The 19,332-nt window shown below is 37.4% G+C and overlaps 2 protein-coding genes across 2 annotated transcripts in view; one reads left to right on the top strand and one right to left on the bottom strand.

Moving 5' to 3' along the window:
• The first annotated feature begins 8,856 nt into the window (after positions 1 to 8,856).
• On the top strand, positions 8,857 to 15,019 carry SNRPF (small nuclear ribonucleoprotein polypeptide F). The gene is made up of 4 exons (XM_019446492.2): positions 8,857 to 9,046; positions 10,909 to 11,034; positions 14,269 to 14,333; positions 14,893 to 15,019. The coding sequence occupies exons 1-4, from the start codon at positions 9,044 to 9,046 to the stop codon at positions 14,957 to 14,959; spliced, it is 261 nt and encodes an 86-aa protein (XP_019302037.1). The 5' UTR covers positions 8,857 to 9,043; the 3' UTR covers positions 14,960 to 15,019.
• Positions 13,950 to 19,332, bottom strand: part of CCDC38 (coiled-coil domain containing 38) — a 58,729-nt gene continuing 53,346 nt past the window's right edge. Inside the window, exon 16 of the mRNA XM_019446490.2 lies at positions 13,950 to 15,984. Within this exon, the coding sequence (XP_019302035.2) occupies positions 15,871 to 15,984 (114 nt within the window). The 3' untranslated portion in view covers positions 13,950 to 15,870. The remainder of the gene's footprint in view (positions 15,985 to 19,332) is intronic.

The following is a 19,332-nucleotide window of genomic DNA, read 5'->3' as shown; positions in this document are numbered from 1 at the left end:
TCTGAACATTTGGGGGAAAAAACAGAAAAAAAATCAAAATAACCCATAATCATATCACCCATGAGAGCCACCATTAACATTTTGACATATTTCTTTTGAGAAAGAGGAAAAGAGAATTGAGACAAGTTAGGAATGGAGTATAACCAGGTGTATAGATAAAATCAACCAATAGGAGAATACTTACTAGTACTTTATGAAACTAAAACAAGACATGAATGGTTCCTAAGAAAATATAAATTACATCAGTTGACTCAAGAATAAATAGCAGAAAACCTGAATAGATCTCTAACTGTGAAAAACACTGCAAACATTTGCAGAAACTTAATTCCATGAGATAAATATCATTACAATCCCCATTTTACAAAATGGGGAAATTTGAAAGGCTACATGTCAAGAAATTAGCAGAGCTGGAACTTGTCAATAGCTCCCATTATTGCAATCACCATACTCTAAGAGGTCTGGACCCCAACAAGAAAAAGCTCATCCTATGGTAGGGAAGTCATTTAACCATCAGTAACCCAGCACCTAATCTGTGCTAGGCACTGTTCTGAGTGTAGGCAATGCAAAGATGAATAAACATGCTATGGTCCCTGTGCTCAAGAAGTTTCCAGATGAGTCCAGACAGACAAATAATTATACAGACTACACTGCAACATGCTAATTGTTATAATAGAGATAGAAAAAAAAAAAAAGTGTGGTCAGAGCTCAGAAGCAGTGATGCCATGGGTGACAGGGAAGAGCTCCTATTGAAAGTGCCATTTGAACTGGCCCTAGAAAGGTAGGCAGAGAAAGGAGAGAAAGAAGGCATTCCATACAGAGGGAGCAGCAGTTGCAGAGGTAAAATGCTATAGATAGTCTCCACGTTGACTTCTTCATGAAATCTTTCTTTCAAAAACAACGCAAAGAGACATTGGGCTGCTTTTGACAGAGGGCAGCATCCTTTCCCTATTCCATCATGACAAAAACTGCTGTTAGTTCATGTTAAAATGGTAGTGATATTTGGCAAAAATCTACTATATTCTTCCTTAATGAGTTGTCAGAGATTCTGCCATGCCATTTGTCTTCTAAGCAACGTATTATGAAGGCTGTCAGTAAAGAGTAAAGATGAGGATAAACAATGTATTCAGCAGTCAGCAGGGGGCTGAGAATCTGTTCATTCAGAATCAGCAGGGGGCTGTGGGAAAATGTCTATTCTTTAAGCAAGCCTATGAAGGACTACCATTCAAAAGAGACGGTAGGTTTGTAAGAAGCTAAGAAAGTCTTCCTCTAATTTAAACTCCCAGGAGCTTTCTGTGGCCCTCTGCTTACAGACGGAGGATGAAATGAAGCATAGCAGACATTCTGATATAAGAGTGATCTTAATTTGACCACTCACCAAAACCTAATTCAGAGACTGACAGATGAATCTGATACTATACAGAAGGTTATGTGTATGGGTAATTAAGTTGACAGTCACATATGTCAAAATAATTCACACTCAGTCTGCAGTATAGGAATTTCACTGTCTTAGTGAGGCTATTAACTATGCGGGTAATTAAGAATTAAAATTGCTTGTTTGTTTTTCCTGAAGTTCTTACAGTTTGGGTTAGAAGAGCAAAGGAACAAAGTTTAGAAAATGACAGATTTGGGCTCTGAGACTTATTCCTTGTGGGACTTTGAATAGGTTGCTTAGCAACTCTAGCTAATAATACCTACTTCACAGACTCGCTGTAAGGATTAAATGAGATAATATATGTAGAGGGTTGGCATGTAAGTATTCAATAAATTGCAGTCATAATGATGCTGCTGCTGGCTTAAATATTATTATTATATAGATTCAAGGACAGTCTAAACTTTTCTCTGAACGCAGTATGTTCTGATAGGAAGAAGAAAATTTTTACTAAACATAACTATTGATAAATTAATTATATTATGAATAAAAATTATTGTGCTGATAAATTTTATCTCATCCTGTCACTAATATGATCTAACCTGTTATCTATAATCAAGCAGAAACAGAACCAGTTTTAGTTCCCCTTCTTAATTTATCACATTTCTAATTGTTCTACTACACTTTAAGAATCTAGGTGTAAGTATTAGCAGCATTGAAAAATATCATTTTTCAGTTTGTCATTTTAAAACAATCATAGTTTACTGCTGAATGTTCTCAACATACATGGTAAACTGAAAGGTTTAACCTACTAGAAACTTATTGTTACTTAAACTGAAAAGTGATTCTGTCCTTTATTTGAGAGGATAAAGGGTTACTCTCCTGTGATTGAAACAATAGTTACCACCCAAGGGATATTATTTATTATAATGTTCATTTTCTCCCGTTATTATTTTAAACTATTAGAGAAAAACAGTAATGTATTGAAGCTGATAATGTCCTTAAAATGACCTATTTCAATTCCTCAATTTGATGCAAAACTAAGCCTGGCATTTAACAAAATACTAAGTGTGATACTTTTAACATTTTTGTTTTCAGAATTGCAGCATCTATAAATAATATACCCTATAATTGCTAGAAGTAAATAATATAACTAATCTGGTATGGAATAACCCTGACTTCTTCTAACTTGACTGGTTCTCACACCTAAGGATAAATATCAGCTATTTGGAACATTGTAAATAACATTCAGTGCTTCATTTCTACAGTTCTTTAAATAACAGCCCACATTATTTTGGTAATACATGGAAACATTGTCTAATGCCTGAAAAGTTACAAGTGGTACTCAAAATCCCTCATTTTAGCTGTTGGATAGATAGCATCGGATGCAGAATATTTGACTTTGGGAAATTTTACACGTTTCCTGGAATACAATTAATATTTTTCTCAAATACTTGTCTATATTGTCTTGTTCACAGTAACTACATTACATATTGGTCAACAAGATCAAATAATTTTTTAACAGGAGATACTCTTTCAGTCTGAGAATAACACAGAATGGGTTTTTCCTGCAAAAACAGTTGATGTCTATCTATAAAACTTGCAGTAATTATCACAAAAAACTAAAATAGACTTTTTAACTCTATACTTCAACAATTTTTCACCCATACACATTCAGTCATGCATGTAAAGCTGTCATTTCCAATCTAGACCTTTTCTGATTAGTCTTAGCTATTCTGAAGCAATGCAAATGAGAGTGATTATGTTATTGCTGTTGGGGCAATTAAATGCTCTATTTGTTTACTACTGAAAGCCCAACTGATCTGACACACAGTCAAGTTACAAATAGTTCTGTGTCTGATATTAATGAATGCCCATAATGCATTTTTCCAAAGTTATTTCTTCACAGTTAAAATGACAGAACTTTCTATGAAAATCCTTCCCCTCTAAATCAGTGGTTCTCAACTAGGGGGAACTTTGCCTTCCAGAAGACATTTGGAAATGTCCAAACACATTTTTGATTGTCACAACCAGGAGAAGAGGAACAATACTATTACCTAACGGATAGAGGCCAGGGATGCTGCTAAACATCGTACAATGTACAGGTCAGGACATCCTCCCACCCCCCCTGCTACCACCCCAATGAAGAATTATCTGATCCAAAATATCAATAGTTTAAAAGTTCTGGGGGTGGATGATGGTGATGGTTGTACAACAATGTGAGTGTCCTTGATGCCAATTAACTCTACACTTAAAAATAGTTAACATGGTAAATTTTATGTTTTGTATATTTTACCACAGTTAAAAAAAAAAAATCAATAGCGCCGAGACTAAGAGCAAACAGGAGAAGGGATTTCTAGATGGAGAGAATATCAAGTGTAAGTACATGGAGTTGTAAAAAAAAGCGTGGCCTGTGATTCAAAGGCAAGTGTTGTGGTTTGTGGGACAGAATGGAAAGAGATGAAGTTGGAGAGAAACTTTGGAAAGGAGTTTGTTTTAGGCTGCTAGTAATCGGGAACCAACCAAGGTTGGCTAGCAACAGAATACTATGTCCAGACTTTCATTTTGTTTGGGAGGCTGGAGCTTAGAGATACCTCTGGCAAAAGGTGGGTAACAGATAAAAAGGTAGAATAGCAAGTTTTGTTTTTAAAAATTTGAGTCAGTGTAGGGGCACCTGGATGGCTCAGTCGATTAAGCATCTGACTCTTGGTTTCGGCTCAGGTCATGATCTCATGGTTAGTGAGTTCAAGCACTGTCATCACAGAGCTTGCTGGGGATTCTCTCTCTCTCTCTCTCTCTCTCTCTCTCTCAAAATAAATAAATAAACCTAAAAAAATTTTAAAAAATGATTCAATGTAAACCTTCAGACTATGAGGAAAGGTGGGAGAGATTGTATGGAACAGGAGACTGCAGGAGAAATTCCATGAGATTTTGTTTTGTTTCCTCTGTGTTCTGCAAACACTGAAGTTTCCATTTGGACACATTAACTTGTTAATGCCTGTGTGTCCATTAGGAATTTTACTTGAAACTCACCACTGCCACCCCATGGAAGTATGGCAAAGAACAGCAGTATGTTTAAAGTCAATATTTAATGTTGATCATCTAGTTGAGGGCTCCCAGTTTTTTTACCCCCAAAGTCTTTTATTATCTACCTCCACCACTCCATAACTTGATGCTATGATTTATGAAACTAAAAGACATCATTTACTGACCAATTGCTTTCCCATTTTTATAAATTAGATACATATATAAATGCCAATCAGAGCTTCTGATCCATGATAATCGACCAGTATTTAGAGTTGATTTCATTCTAATCAAAATCAAACAAGCATGACATTTCAGTCTTATACAGTCTCCATTAGCTAAATGTACAATTGTTTGACTATACTTCGTTAGTTGTTTTGTTTTTTGATAATAAAAATAGTTTGCAAAATCTCAATACTACCTACAAAGTGATCCAAGTCTCTAAAAACAAAACAAAACAAAACAAAAACAAAGTGATCCAACTCTAGGGTTGTGTGTTTATAAACCACTGATCTAATCCACTGATTTTCATCAGGGGGTGACTGTGCCCCCCTGGAGGACTTTGGGCAACGTCTGGAGACAGTTTTGGTTGTCACAACTTGTGGGGGGGGGGGCGAATTGCAACTGGCATCTAGTTGGTAGAGGCCAGGGATGCTGCTAAAATACATACATTCTACAATATAGGGACAGACCCCCAACAAGAATTGTTTGGCCCAAAATGTCAATAGTACCAAGGTTGAAAACTCTGGTCTAGTTCAGTCCCTCTATTGTATAAATTAAAAAAATGAGACCCAGAATTGTTAAATTCTTCCTTTTATTTCAGAAACCTTACTTTTTTGAGGGAGGGAGGGAGAGAGAGAGAGAGAGAGAGAGAGAGAGAGAGAATAAGCACATGTGGGGGAGGGACAAAGAGAGAGGAGAGAGAGAATCTTAAGTAGGTTCCACGCTCAGTGCAGAGCCCTACAGGGGGCTCGATCTGACAACTTTGAGATCATGACCTGAGCCAAAATCAAGAGGCAGAGGCTCAACTGAATGAGCCACCCAGGCACCCCTTGTTTAATTTTTAATTAGACAATGCATTCAAGGATTCCAAAAATAGTACATATATAAAGGTATTTAGGACTTGAACAGACATTTCACCAAAGATATACTAGTGGCCAATAAGCACATGAAAAGATGCTCAACATCATTAGTCATTAGGAAAATGCAAATCAAAACCACAATAAGAAGGTTTTTAAAAATTATTATTAGGATTACTAGAAAGGCTATAGTATAAATTTTTAAAAATTGAAAATAACAGGTGTTGGTAAGAATGTGGAGAAATTGGGACTCTTGTACATTGCTTATGGGAATGTAAAATGGTGCATTATTGGAAAACGTTGAGTCGTTTTTCAAAAAGTTAAGCATAGAATTACCATATGACCCAACAATTCTTCTTGTAGGCCTATATCCAAAAGAATTTAAATACAGGTTCTCAAACAAATACTTGTGCATGGATGTCCATAGCAGTATTACCCACAATAGCCAAAAAGTAGAAATAACTCAAATGTCCATCAACAGATGCATGGATAAGCAAAATGAGGTTATATAGACACAGTGGAATATTACTCAGCTATTAAAAATAATAAAGCAGTGCTATGTGCTACAATGTGCATACCTTGAAAACATTATAGGAAGTGAAAGAAGCCAGGTACAAAAGGTTGCATACTGAATTATACCATTTACTTGTCTAAGTTTATTTATTTTGAGAAAGAGCATAATTGGGGGAGAGGCAGAAAGAGAGGAAGAGAGAGAATCCCAAGCAGGCCCTTGTGCTGTCAGCGGGGAGCCCAACTCAGGGTTCAATGCAGAGCTTTAAACTCATGAACCATGAGATCATGACCTGAGCCATATCAACAGTCAGATGCCCAGCCAACTGAGCCATCCAGGTGCCCCTATGTGATTCCATTTATATGAAACATCGAAACTAGTAAATCTAGAGAGACAGAAAGCAGATTGGTGGTTGCCAGTGCCTAGGGGGAGGGAGAAATAAGAGGTGACCACTTAATGGGTACAGGATTTTCTTTTGAGGTATTGAAAATGTTTTGGAACTAGATAGAGGTGGTGATTGCAACAACTTTGTGAATATACTAAGTGCCACTGAACTGTATAATTTAAAATAGTAAATTTCATGTTATGTGAATATCAGCTTAATAAAAGGAAGTTAAATATATATATGTGTGTGTATATATATATATATATATACATATATATATATATATATATACATATATATATATATATATATATATTTGGTGAAAAGCTTATCTTTGTCTGTTTTCAGCCGAGTTCCTACCCATAGGTAACCAGTTTTCTTAGTATCTGAGGAATCTTCCAGTATATTGATGCACAAAGAAACAAATGGATAGATTATCTCCCTCTTTTCTTTCATACAGAAGTAGCACATTATATAAGTTATTCTATGCAGGATTTTCTCAGCAATTTACCTCTGACATGGACACTTTTGAACATCACAGGCCAGTTTATTTAGTGACATGTTCCTAAAACTGGTTCCTCTGATATTTCCTAATGATTAGATTCTGATTATGTGTCTTTTGTAAGAATAGCACAAAAGTGCATCTTCTCATTGCATCTTATCAGGTGGCACGCTATTTTGATTTGTCCCATGGCTAACAATGGTCATTTGATCATTGGATTAAGGTGGTACCTGAAAGGCTTTTACCATAAAAGCAATCAATCATATAACATGTGCTATTAAATCCACCATAAGTGTTTTCAAAGACATCTTCTGCTATCTTATATATTGACTTTTTTTTTTTTATATATAACCTCATGTATATAAATAACTTTTATGTGTCAACTCAGATTTTATGAGTGTTGTCTGTGTCCGGGGTCCTGTCTCTATAGTTACAGACTACTTCATGAGGTCCCAGGTTCCTCCACCTGTGGCTCCTCCCATCACGCTAAACTGTAAAGCCAGGGAGTTGATTTCCTCAGCTCCGCTCTGCCAGGAGATAAGATGGAAGTGGTAGGTGCCTCCCTTTGTTGAACTGTTTCAAAGCATAATATTTCAATAAACTTGTCCAGAGGCAGCCTGCATGGCCAACCGAGAGTTTCTGTGAAGGAGCTGTGGCCAGCTCATTAATGTAAAACCTAGCATCTGTTTCTCCTTCCGCGTCTTACCTTTTTTCTTTTACGCTTACTGCCCTGGGATTGTGCCTGCCAATAAAGCATTCACACTTAAATTTTTCCTTGGGGTCCATTTACAAGGATCATGGGCCTGACGCCATGGGAGAAATTTCTTTTCAACCAGAGTAATGGAAACAAGTGTGCTTTTCCTGAATTATTTTTTAAAAAATATTATGGAAATTGGATTATGTAACCAATCATATTTCTCTTTGCTAGGACGCCATAAAGTTTAGAGAGAAATGTACAGCCCATCTCTAGCCAGTGCATAAGGCAATATGGTGTAAATGTCTGTATTCCAATCTTTTTTTTTTTTTTTTAAGTTTATTTATTTTGAGAGAATACGCACACACGTGCTAGGGAAGGGGCAGAGAGGGAGAGAGAACATCCCAAGCAGGCTACGTGCTGTCAGCACAGAGCCCAAGGCGGGCTCAATCTCACAAACCTTGAGATTATGATCTGAGCTGAAATCAAGAGTCAGAGGCTCAACCCCCTGGGCCACATCCAAAGTCTTACCCATTACTGCAAATGCCTCCATACACATTTGAACCTCAATTCCAACTCCATTTTCTTAAGGCCGCAAAAACAAAAAAACAAAAACAAAACCCATCAATGCTCAAAGTGCTTACTCTCCAAGAACTGCATTTAGTATTTCAGATCAGAGAAAGGTAAAAGTCTGCATCTGGAAAAGACAAATGAGATTCTGATCAATACTGTTACATCAGAAGGATAAAAGACTGCGACTGCGCCGGGTTTCTGGTGGCAATGCAAAAGAAATAGATCTATAGGGAGGCCACCACACCATATCCTAGACTCAATTTGACCTCATCTTAACTATATTCTGTACTTCACTTTCTTTGGTGAGTTTCACCTTGGTCTAGTCTTGCTTCTCGCATTCCCTTTAAAGTGGGCTGAAATGAGCATTACAGAACAGAGGAGACTGTGGCAGAGGGGCGCCCAAATCACAGAATCTGTGGGAAAGCGAACACGAAACTCAAGAGCCCCAAACCCGTTCTCACAAATGCGAAAGGACCAGCTGGTGAGAAATCACGTCCGCTCTACAGAGTACACAGCATTTCTCAGTGGAACTCACAAGGCAGGTGAGCAAAGGAGAAACCCCCGCCCGCCTCACTGGAGAGTTTCCCTAGCAAGGGCCCTGGAGCAAGTGGGGCTACAGAAGTTTCCCACAGGGCTGTGCGCGGCGCGGAAGCCTCAAACACTCACGCTACCGCTGGTTGCCAGGGGACACTTCACAGCCACCTCCTCCAATCAGGACTCATCTCTCTGTGCCCAATCACAGAAGCCAAGAGAGCTGTAGTCGGAGGTGAAAGGTCACGCTGCTGTTTGGCGGCCATTTCTCTGGAGGCTCCGCGATTCGCGCCCAACTGTAGCTACTCCAGTCACGAGGGGCGGACGACAGCTGGGTCGGCGGCGAGTGGCCTGCAGCATTTGCTTATAGTCGCGATGGTAAGCAGGAAGAAAGCGACCGGAGTCGAAGAGCCAAGGGAGAGCGGGTGACCGGCCTCGCCGGGCCCGGGACTTGGTTCGCTCGGTTCCCATTCATCCGCGTGGGGAGCCGCGCACCCGGTCGCCTGCCTCTTTCTCCCTGCTCTGCGAATCTGAGGCGCGCGCTCTCCTTCCGATGCCCTTCCCTCCCCAGAAGTGCCCCTGACCCCATGCCCCTGTTCGTTTGAATGTGAGCCTGAGGTACCTTGCTGTCTGGGACCACAGGGTCGAGGTAAAGATGAAGCGGTCTTTATGCCCCACTTATCCCACTCCAAAATCGGCTTTAATTTCCATCATGTTGGGATTCCTGGCCCTGCAGCCCACTGGAACACAGAGTGCAGGCTTTGGAGCATTCATTTGTTTGTTTAGCAAAAAAATTTTTGAGCGCGCGCTACCAGATGTTGTTCTAGGCGCTAGAGTATAAGGTGAAAAGTACTGAGGCGGACCCTGCCCTAGCTTTACTCAGTCGGGTGTGAGAGATAGACTTTAATCAAATAACATAAACATGTAATTACAAATAATGTGAAGTACTGAGAAGAGAGCAAACAGGATGCTGAGAGGGTGCAAGATGGTACATTAGAAGACAGGTCAGGGATGGCATCCCTGGTAGGATTTCACTAACTAAATAGGAAGTAGGAAATCCAGCCCCTTAAAGAGGAAACGTGTACGAAGCACGGGGAACACGAGCATATGGGCCCCAAGGCTGGAAAGAAAGCTTGACCAGTTGGAAAAATTGGCCAAAAGCTACACCGCTTGAAGAACATGGTTATGAGATAGGATGGGGAAGACCCTTAGGTGGTGTTAAGAGGTCTGGATTCTACTTCCAGTGCAATTGAAAGCCATTTTAAGTAGAGATATCACATGATAAAGATGATACTTATGTGCATAAGTTGGAGAAAGACCAGAGTGAAAACTGGAAACCCATTAGGAGGTTATTGCAGTAGCTCCCATGTTCTTTGAGATTACACTGCATATGCTTATCTTAGAGGGGTTTAGTAGCCAAGTTCCTTGGTTCTTTTCTTTCTTTGGGCTGATGGGTGAGCAGATGAGAGAAGGAAAAATCTGAATTCACTGGGAGATACTACTACTGGTTTGTTGAATAAAAACTATCGATTGCCCATATGTAGCCCAGAGGCTTTACTAAGTCAAATAAGACCCAGCAGACCACCTAGCTCCTGGATTCAAGTGAAAGACTGAAATGTCATCTGCCCCCTCCTTACCTCTGTAGCCTCCTGTTTGGGACTCTGACATCACTGGATTGTTTGTCCCTGAGATCGACTTGTTGCTTCACTCTTTACTCCTTTCACATAGGTAGCCTCTTGTATCTAGAACAGCCCTTTCTCCCTCTAGAAATACCTCTCATCCTTTAGAACGGAAGCATTACTTTGGGCAACCTCTCCTTTTGACTTTGGATTGATTGGTACCCTTACACATGCTATCTCTTCTTACTATATTGCAGTGCAATACCTATTTGTATGTGTTTTGCCTCTCCCCCTCCCAGTGTGAGCTTCTTGAGGACAAGGACTATAGTCTACATTATTTTTTTCACAGCCTTTGTTTTTTTATAGCCTGGAACAATGAGTGATGTATAGTAGGTATTCATTGTTTAAGGGAATACTGAATGAAATTGTCTAACCGGGTATTTAAATTTCTCATATGCTCTTCAACAAATAAAAGTGAAAATTAATGCAGTAAGTGAGAGTCAAGAGCTTGCTTTATTTCGATACCATAAAATATTGGTGATTTCGGTAGAGGGGAGTAAGTAATGAAAACTGAGCTAAGGAAAAATAACTGATTGAGATCTTTTTTTATTCTTTATGCAGAGTTTGCCCCTCAATCCCAAACCTTTCCTGAATGGATTAACAGGAAAGCCAGTAATGGTGAAACTGAAGTGGGGAATGGAGTACAAAGGCTACCTGGTATCTGTAGATGGCTATATGAACATGCAGGTAAGCTAAGGAGATAAGGATCATTAAATTATATTTATTTTGCTTTACCTTAACTCCTCAAGGGCTTATAAGAATACAGTCAACTAAATTGATAAACATAAAACAAAATTCAAGAAAAAAAAGTCAAGGTCAAGAAGGCTGTTATAATTGTGATAAACTGTGTACAAGACCTGTTAAACCAAAATTCAGCCATAGAATTGACTTCTAGTGGTTAAAATAAAAAGAACTGAGATACTTGATTCATAGTGGTATAAAGGAAACACAAATGGTTTTTTGGTTTTTGGGGGGGTTTTGTTTTTGCAGAACAAACAAAACTCTCCAAGCATTTAGCTCTGAAAGACATTTTTCAAGTGACATTTTTAAGTCTTTTAGTGAATGCTAAAGACACAAAATCAAAGTAATTCAATAAATATTCAATATGTCTTGAGGGAGAGGATAGGCCAAGCCAAAGGAATTGTTGAACTGACTGCATGTGTGTTAAGCTAGCTTCTGTAAATGTTTAGGACAGGATTTTTTTGTTTTTGTAATTGAGGTAAAACATATGTAACGTAAAATTTACCATTTTAACCATTTTCAAGTATAGAACTCTGTGACATTAAGTACATTCACATTATGGTGCATCCATCACCATTATCCATTTCTAAAACTCTTATATCATCCCCAACTGAAACTGTACCCATTAAAAGATAACTCCCCATTTCCTCTAACCCCTGGTAAACATTATTCTTTCTGTTTTCATTCTGGGTACCTCATATAAATAGAATCCTACAACATTTGTCCTTTTGTACCTGGCTTATTTCATTTAGCATAATGTTTTCGAGGTTCATCCATGTTGTAGCATTTATCAGAGTTTCATTCCTTTTTGCGACTGAAATAATATTCCATTGTATGTATATACCACATGTTAATCCATTCTTCTGTTGGTGGACATTTGAATTGTTTTCCACCTTTTGGCCTTTGTAGTACAATGAACATGGTTATATAAATATCTGTTAGAGGTTCTGCTTTCACTTCTTCTGGATATGTATCCAGAAGTGGAATGATTGGATATAAAGTCATGCTTTGTTTAGTTTTTTGAGAAACTGCCATACTATTTTCTATTAGCAAAACATAAAGGATCAGTTTCTCCACATCCTCACCAATATTTGTTACTTTCTGTTTTGATAATGGCTATTCTAAAGAGCGTAAAATAATCTCATTGTTTTGATAATCATTTCCCTGATGATTAGTGATATTGTGATCTTTGTGTGCTTATGGCAATTTATACATCTTTGGAGAAATGCTTGTTCATGCCCTTTGCCCATTGAAAAACTGGGGTGTTTTGTTTCTTTGTTACTTTTGTTTCTTTGTTACTTTGTAGTAGTTTACAGCCAGGTTTTTGATGAAAGAGTTTGAAATTATATTTTCCTGAAGCATAGGTATTTATGTGACTGATTAATGGCAGATGGATTTTAAAGGTAGTTGGTCAGTCCAGTCATGACTCTAAGTATTCCAAACTGGTACTTCTTGTAGGAAGAGTATTAACAGGGGCACCTGTAGGCAAAAAGAGCTGAGATTTTCCTTAATTCAAGAGGTTACCACTTGAACAGATGATGCTTAGGTCCCCAAAGTTCTTATAGAGCATGGTTTTGGCCTGGATAATTCCTCAAGCAGGAATCATTTACCAAGGCCATAGAAAAATCTGAAGAGTAATACCAGTCTGTTGAAATGTTCCAGACTTAAATAGTGGTAGTGATTACACAGCTTTATGAATATATTAAAAACCACTGGGGTCGCCTGGGTGATTCAGTACAGGTCACAATCTTAGGGTTTTTGAGTTTGAGCCCTACATTGAGCTCTCAGCACAGAGCCCACTTTGAAGCCTCTGTCTCCCTCTCTCTCTGCCCCTTCCCACTGTCAAAAAATAAACATTTAAAAAAAATTCGGGGTGGGGGGAAAAACCCACTGACTTGTATCCTGTAAAAGTGAATTTTATGCTGTGGGCATATATCTCATTAAAAGAAAGAAGTAAAGAATACCCACAGAATATTTGGTTTTAGAAGTAATGTAGTTTCTAGTGAGCCTACCAGAGTTGTGAAGTGTATCTGAATAATTACAACCACGTTAATGAGGCTTTTGAGTTTGTTTGTTGAATGAAAATTTATTGACTGCCCATTACGTGCCTGGCTGTGTGAATATACCAATGAACAAAACAAAGTCCCTACTTTGAAGGAGTTTATGTTTTAGTAGTGGGAGATGGTAATATAATGTGATATCAGGTAATAATAGATGCTATGGAGAAAAAGAAAGCAGAAACATAGTGTGCAGTGTTAGATAGAGAGCCAGGGAAAGCTCTGAGGAAGTAAATTTAATCCGAAAACAGAATTGAGTGAGGAACTGAAGACAGTATCTGAAGAAAATGCATCTCAGTTTGAGGGAACAGCAAGTACCTGGGCTTTGTGGCAGGAACTTGTTTGGTGTGTTTCGGGCATGGCAAGAAATCCAAAGCAGAATGACTTAGAATGATAGAAGAATGGAATGGTAGTCATAGAGGACTTTTTACGTGATTGTGATTTGCAAAAGTTGCAAATAAAGTTTTTTACCTATATGTGGAAGGAAACCTAAACTTTTTGACGTAAAGTTAGAAATAATAGTTTCCTGAAATAACTATAAATTATGGTTACTCTGAATTGTTTAACTTTCTCTTAAGAACTTATTTCTGTCTATTAGCACATAATTTTTTAAAATTCTTACTCAGTTCTTTGGTTTGGTTGTTGACTAATATAAAAGTATTAGATATTTTAGCTATAGATTTTGTACCCATTGGGTTCTTCAATGTGATATGGTGTTATTACTCAGTTAATACCTGGTTCCTTAGAACTGAATTTTTTTGGAAAACATTTAAATCACAACTTATTCATAAATTGGAGACTGTCTTCCTTGACATGCTGTTTTAATGTCTAATACAAAGGAGTGTTACATAACTGAGAGATTTAAAAACTTACATTGAAACAAGCTTTATTATATATTCTATATCCATCGATGTTAACTTTACTGAATGTTTATATGAAACCCAAAAGTACTACAGTAGTAAAAGAAAGCTAATATCCTGTTAATTATAGATAAATGTGAGTTGTTGGTATAGAAAGGTTTCAGTTAATAAGTTGTCTCACCAGTATTACCTAATATTTTAGGTAGTGTTACACTATTTTTCTCCTGTATTATTATACTAATATACTTTCTTTTTATTTAAAGCTTGCAAACACAGAAGAATACATAGATGGAGCATTGTCTGGACATTTGGGTGAAGTTTTAATAAGGTAACAAGAATAGTAGTATATGTAAGGAGTTACTAGTGAGCACTAGAAATCCCTGTTTTAAATTAATGTCTCAATTTCAGAATTACTTTCTTTAAATCACTATTAACATAATATTCTACAGTTAGACTTAAAGAGTTTTGAAACCCTTAAACTTGTCAAAGAAGATGGAAATTTTTTTGAGTTATCCTTGAGATTTTTCTAGTGTTGATACTAAACTTTCTAGCTCTTGGTGTAACCTTTTTCAGTGGTTTAGGTGGAAGAGCTTGGTTTTGAATTTTAGTTGGGTCTGGCTGCTATAAGGGATTTTCATTATATTCATTTTGAAATAGCTTCACACCTTCAAATTTGAATCATTACCTTTGGAAGATCATAAAGATACCATTTCATAATACCTACTTGGTAAATAAGTGCCATGTGCTTTTAACAAAACTTTTTTTTTAAAAAAGAAAGAAATGATGCATTGTAAATTGTAAATATTATAAATATCTAGCAATAGTAATTCAGATCTTAATGTGGTTTCCGGTTGGAACAACAAAATGGACTGTTTTTCTATTTACAGGTGTAATAATGTCCTTTATATCAGGGGTGTTGAAGAAGAGGAAGAAGATGGGGAAATGAGAGAATAGCATCTTTTGTGGGGAATTTTTTTTATATATATTTCTAGACAATAAACTTTTTTTTTTCAACTTGTCTTGTGAACTATTCCTATTCAGATATTTAAACGCAGAGCTCAAATGTTGAAACAGTTGAAAGATTATTCACAGAATTAATGCTTTAAAAGACACTCAACTTCATTCAAGTTGGTTTTCTTTTATAAGCTCAGTATTCTTTTTTTTTTCTATAGGGAGAAAATTATATGCTTAATAAACACTTATGAAGGTGAATTTCAGTGCTTTTCTTGTAATACTATATTAACTGAGACCTTTTAAAACAACTTTCTTTTAAAGTTATTGAACCACTTTTGTCATGTATAAGGTTAAATATTTCCTTAGAATTAATGTATACTGTTTCATTTTACTTAGTAGTCAACAAATTACCTGTTAATTTAAGTTTTAAACTCCTCAAAACCATTTAGATGTTTTAGAGTTATACACTGTTAAAATGTATACTCCATAGTGATAAAATGTACACTATGAACTGTGGACTGGCTGAAAACAAATTAGATCGTTTAAAGTCCTAGATTGTCAGAGAATGCCATTATTGCACTTTAATGGTCATTCACCACATTGCTAACGCAATGTTAAAGGAATGTAACATAAAGTAATGTAAGTTAAAGTACACTTTGGATGTGTAGCTCCAACTGGGATAACCCAAAGATAGAAATGTTTAGCTTATGGTATACTACTTAGGATATGGTAATAAAAACCTTCAACAAAAGAAAATAACTCCCATTGCCAATCCTATAACCACGAGAATAAGTGCCTGTCTTCCTTAAATTGGTTAGGCCAGCATATGGGGCAGAATATTGCCATTACTGAAAACCAAAATCTACAAAATGCCTAAAACATTCTGGCAGTAAATGTCTTAGTGCACCTATTCAAGTGAAAAAATATTCTTCCTCTAGTGATTTTGTTCTTGTATCCTTGACCAAAAGTAGTTCATGTTTGTTACCAGATGGAGGTTTTGAACGATAGGTAAGTCTTCTTCCCAGCTGAAACAAAAGAAACAATACTTACTATTTTTCATCATAACTACTTTCTGTTGAATTATAAGTAAAATAATAACATTCACTTGATTTTTCCCAGGAATTACATGGCTCAAAATAGTAAAAAAAAAAAAATCAGTTACAAAGGGATTGATAACCTAATGGGTGTCCAACATGCTAGGCAAAATTACATAATAAATAGAGCACCATAGTGTGCGAGAAGCAGAGCAGTTAGGTTTTATGCGAAGTTGGGTGATTTAGGTAAAGTCATCAAAAAGCATATGTTTCACAATCAGCAAAACTAAAAGGCCACCAATGGAATGGGAGAAGATATTTGCAAGTGACATATCAGATAAAGGGTTAGTATCCAAAATCTATAAAGAACTTCTCAAACTCAACACCCAAAAAACAAATAATCCAGTGAAGAAATGGGCAAAAGACATGAATAGACACTTCTCTAAAGAAGACATCTAGATGGCCAACCGACACATGAAAAAATGCTCAACATGACTTATCATCAAGGAAATACAAATCAAAACCACAATGAGATGCCACTTCACACCTGTCAGAATGGCTAACATTAACAACTCAGGCAACAACAGATGTTGGCAAGGATGCGGAGAAAGAGGATCTCTTTTGCACTGCTGGTGGGAATGCAAACTGGTGCAGCCACTCTGGAAAACAGTACAGAGTTTCCTCAAAAAATTAAAAATAGAACTACCCTATAACCCAGCAATTGCACTACTAGGTATTTATCCAAGGGACACAGGTATATGCTGTTTCGAAGGGGCACATGCACCCCAAGGTTTATAGCAGCACTATCAACATAGCCAAAGTATGGAAAGAGCCCATATGTTCATCGATGGATAAAGATGTGGTATATATATATATACAATGGAGTATTACTCAGCAATCAAAAAAAAATGAAATCTTGGGGTGCCTGCGTGGCTCAGTCAGTTACGCATCGGACTTCAGCTCAGGTCATGATCTCGCGGTTCGTGAGTTTGAGTCCTGCGTTGGGCACTGTGCTGACAGCTCAGAGCCTGGAGCCTACTTCAGATTCTGTGTCTCCCTCTCTCTCTCTGACCCTCCCCTGCTCTCACTGTCTTTCAAAAATAAATAAACATTAAAAAAATTTTTTTTTAAATGAAATCTTGCCATTTGCAACTACATGGATGGAACTACAGGGTATTATGCTAAGCGAAATTAAAGACAAATATATGACTTCACTCATGTGAGGACTTTAATATACAAAACATGAACATAAGGGAAGGGAAGCAAAAATAATACAAAAATAGGGAGGGGGACAAAAACCTAAAAGACTCTTCAATATGAAGAACAAACAGCGTTACTAGAGGGGTTGTGGGAGGGGGATGGGCTAAATGGGTAAGGGGTATTAAGGAATCCACTGAAACCATGTTGCACTATAAGCTAACTAACTGGAATGTAAATTAAAAAAATAAAAATTAACAAATTTTAATAATGAAAAAAATATGTTTCAGATAGGGCCAGCCTAGAAAAGCACCATATTTGAGGCCAACATTGCACTTCTCAGTAAGTGCCATAGCCAGTTTCTCCCCCATTGGTTAGAAGAGATCACTTTCCTTGGCTGAATACCAATTGATGGGCATTTAAAAATCCTGTTAGATAAAAACGTGAGAAAACCATGTACATCTTCTTAAACATTAGTAATCCTGTTGGCTCTTAGATAAACCTTTCAAGTGCGAGGAGTGTGGGAAGGGCTTCTGTCGGTGTTCCATCAGGAGAAGCTTAGGGAAACCTCCGGTTTGTACCTATTCATTTCTTCTAAGGCATTGACTCAAGTATATCAATTATTCTTCTCTTTTAGTCTCCTTTTTTCCTCCTTTATTTTGTTTTGCTTCTGTATTTGAATTTGTGTAAATTAAATGGATGAGAAAACTGTTCTATTGAAGATGAGATTTGATGGGACATCTCCAGTGTCTCAAAAGAGGCACTAACCCTATGTAAGACTGCCTCCTGCATCGCAGAATTTGACATTCCTGGCCCAAGGTAACTAACAAGGGCAGTCCTCCCCATCATTTGATCAACCAAAGTGTTCTTAGGGTCTAGAATCCCAGAATTCCTCGTAACATCAACTTTTTTCTCTGTCCAAACAATTTCTTTTGGTAACCTTTGTCATTAATACTGAGAAAATTGCCAGTGATGAAGTGCCCTGACTGGGTAAGAACTATCAGAGGTCTTTGTACATTATCAGCTTATCAGATTGCTATTGTTTTTCCATTTTTCTTCTAGTTTTAGTTCTCTCAATTTTAGCCTGTTAATTCAATTCAATAAGCATTTATTGAGTATCCACTATGTGCTAAGCTTTGGGGGTACAAAGTCATAAAAATTCACAGTTTGGGGTGCCCGGTGGCTCAGTCAGTTAAGCCTCATTGATTTTGGCTCAGGTCATGATCTCCCAGTTGTTGAGATTGAGCCCCATGTTGGGCTTCACACCGACAGTGAGAAGCCTGCTTGGGATTCTCTCCCTCTGCCTGCACCCCACTCATGCACGCGTGCTCTCTTTCCCAAAATAAAAAAACCCTAAAAACTCACGGTCTAGAAGGAAAGATGGATATATAAGAATAATCATTTCAATGTGATGAGTTTAGTGAATAGTGTGTATATGTGGATGGGTGATGAATGGTAAATTCTCCTTTGGGAGAAAGAGGACAAGTCAGGTCTTCATAGGAAAAGCTAAACTAGAGAAGTCAGACCCTTTTAAAGATGAAATGCTTATTTAAATAAAGTAATTTAAGATCATCACTTTTTGACATATATTAACAGTTACCACACTTCAATTTTTTCAAGTACTTCGCTCAAAAGACTGGTTGTGAGGCACACAATAAACCTTCCCTGTAGGTTAGAGTTACTACTGTGGTAATCAGTGTCCATGGTAGCTTTGCAGATAACCATGGAATTGGCTTCCCCGAATATATTTCAGACCCTAACCCAGAGGAAGGAGAGTAGCAGATAGAAACACAAGGCCCTCCATACCCAGTGTGAAGTCATGGACCACATGGACTCAGTGACTGCCCAATCCCATACTTATTATTGGACAGATGATCTTGCAATATAAAGAACCTTGACTTCTGGTCCAGAATATGCTGCTAAATCTGAAGCGACTCTGGGTAAATCATTTTAACTTAAACTATTAATGTATTTTTACAATATGAAGATTAGAAGACCCATCCAATTATATGTAATTCTCTGGGTTTGCTGTCTTTGTTGTTGAATGAAAGAAGCAAGGTTCATGGTTACTATTTGTAAGAAGGAGAATATATACAATAACTACATAGAACATTTCCAGAAAGATGCAGATGAAACTTAGGT

This window comes from Panthera pardus, unplaced genomic scaffold, assembly GCF_024362965.1.
Source record: "Panthera pardus isolate Hobbes unplaced genomic scaffold, ASM2436296v1 HiC_scaffold_6, whole genome shotgun sequence".
In the NCBI taxonomy this organism is placed as follows: Eukaryota; Metazoa; Chordata; class Mammalia; order Carnivora; family Felidae; genus Panthera; species Panthera pardus.
The sequence above is the reverse complement of the archived record's forward strand: the minus strand, read 5'-3'. Positions and strand labels throughout refer to the sequence as shown.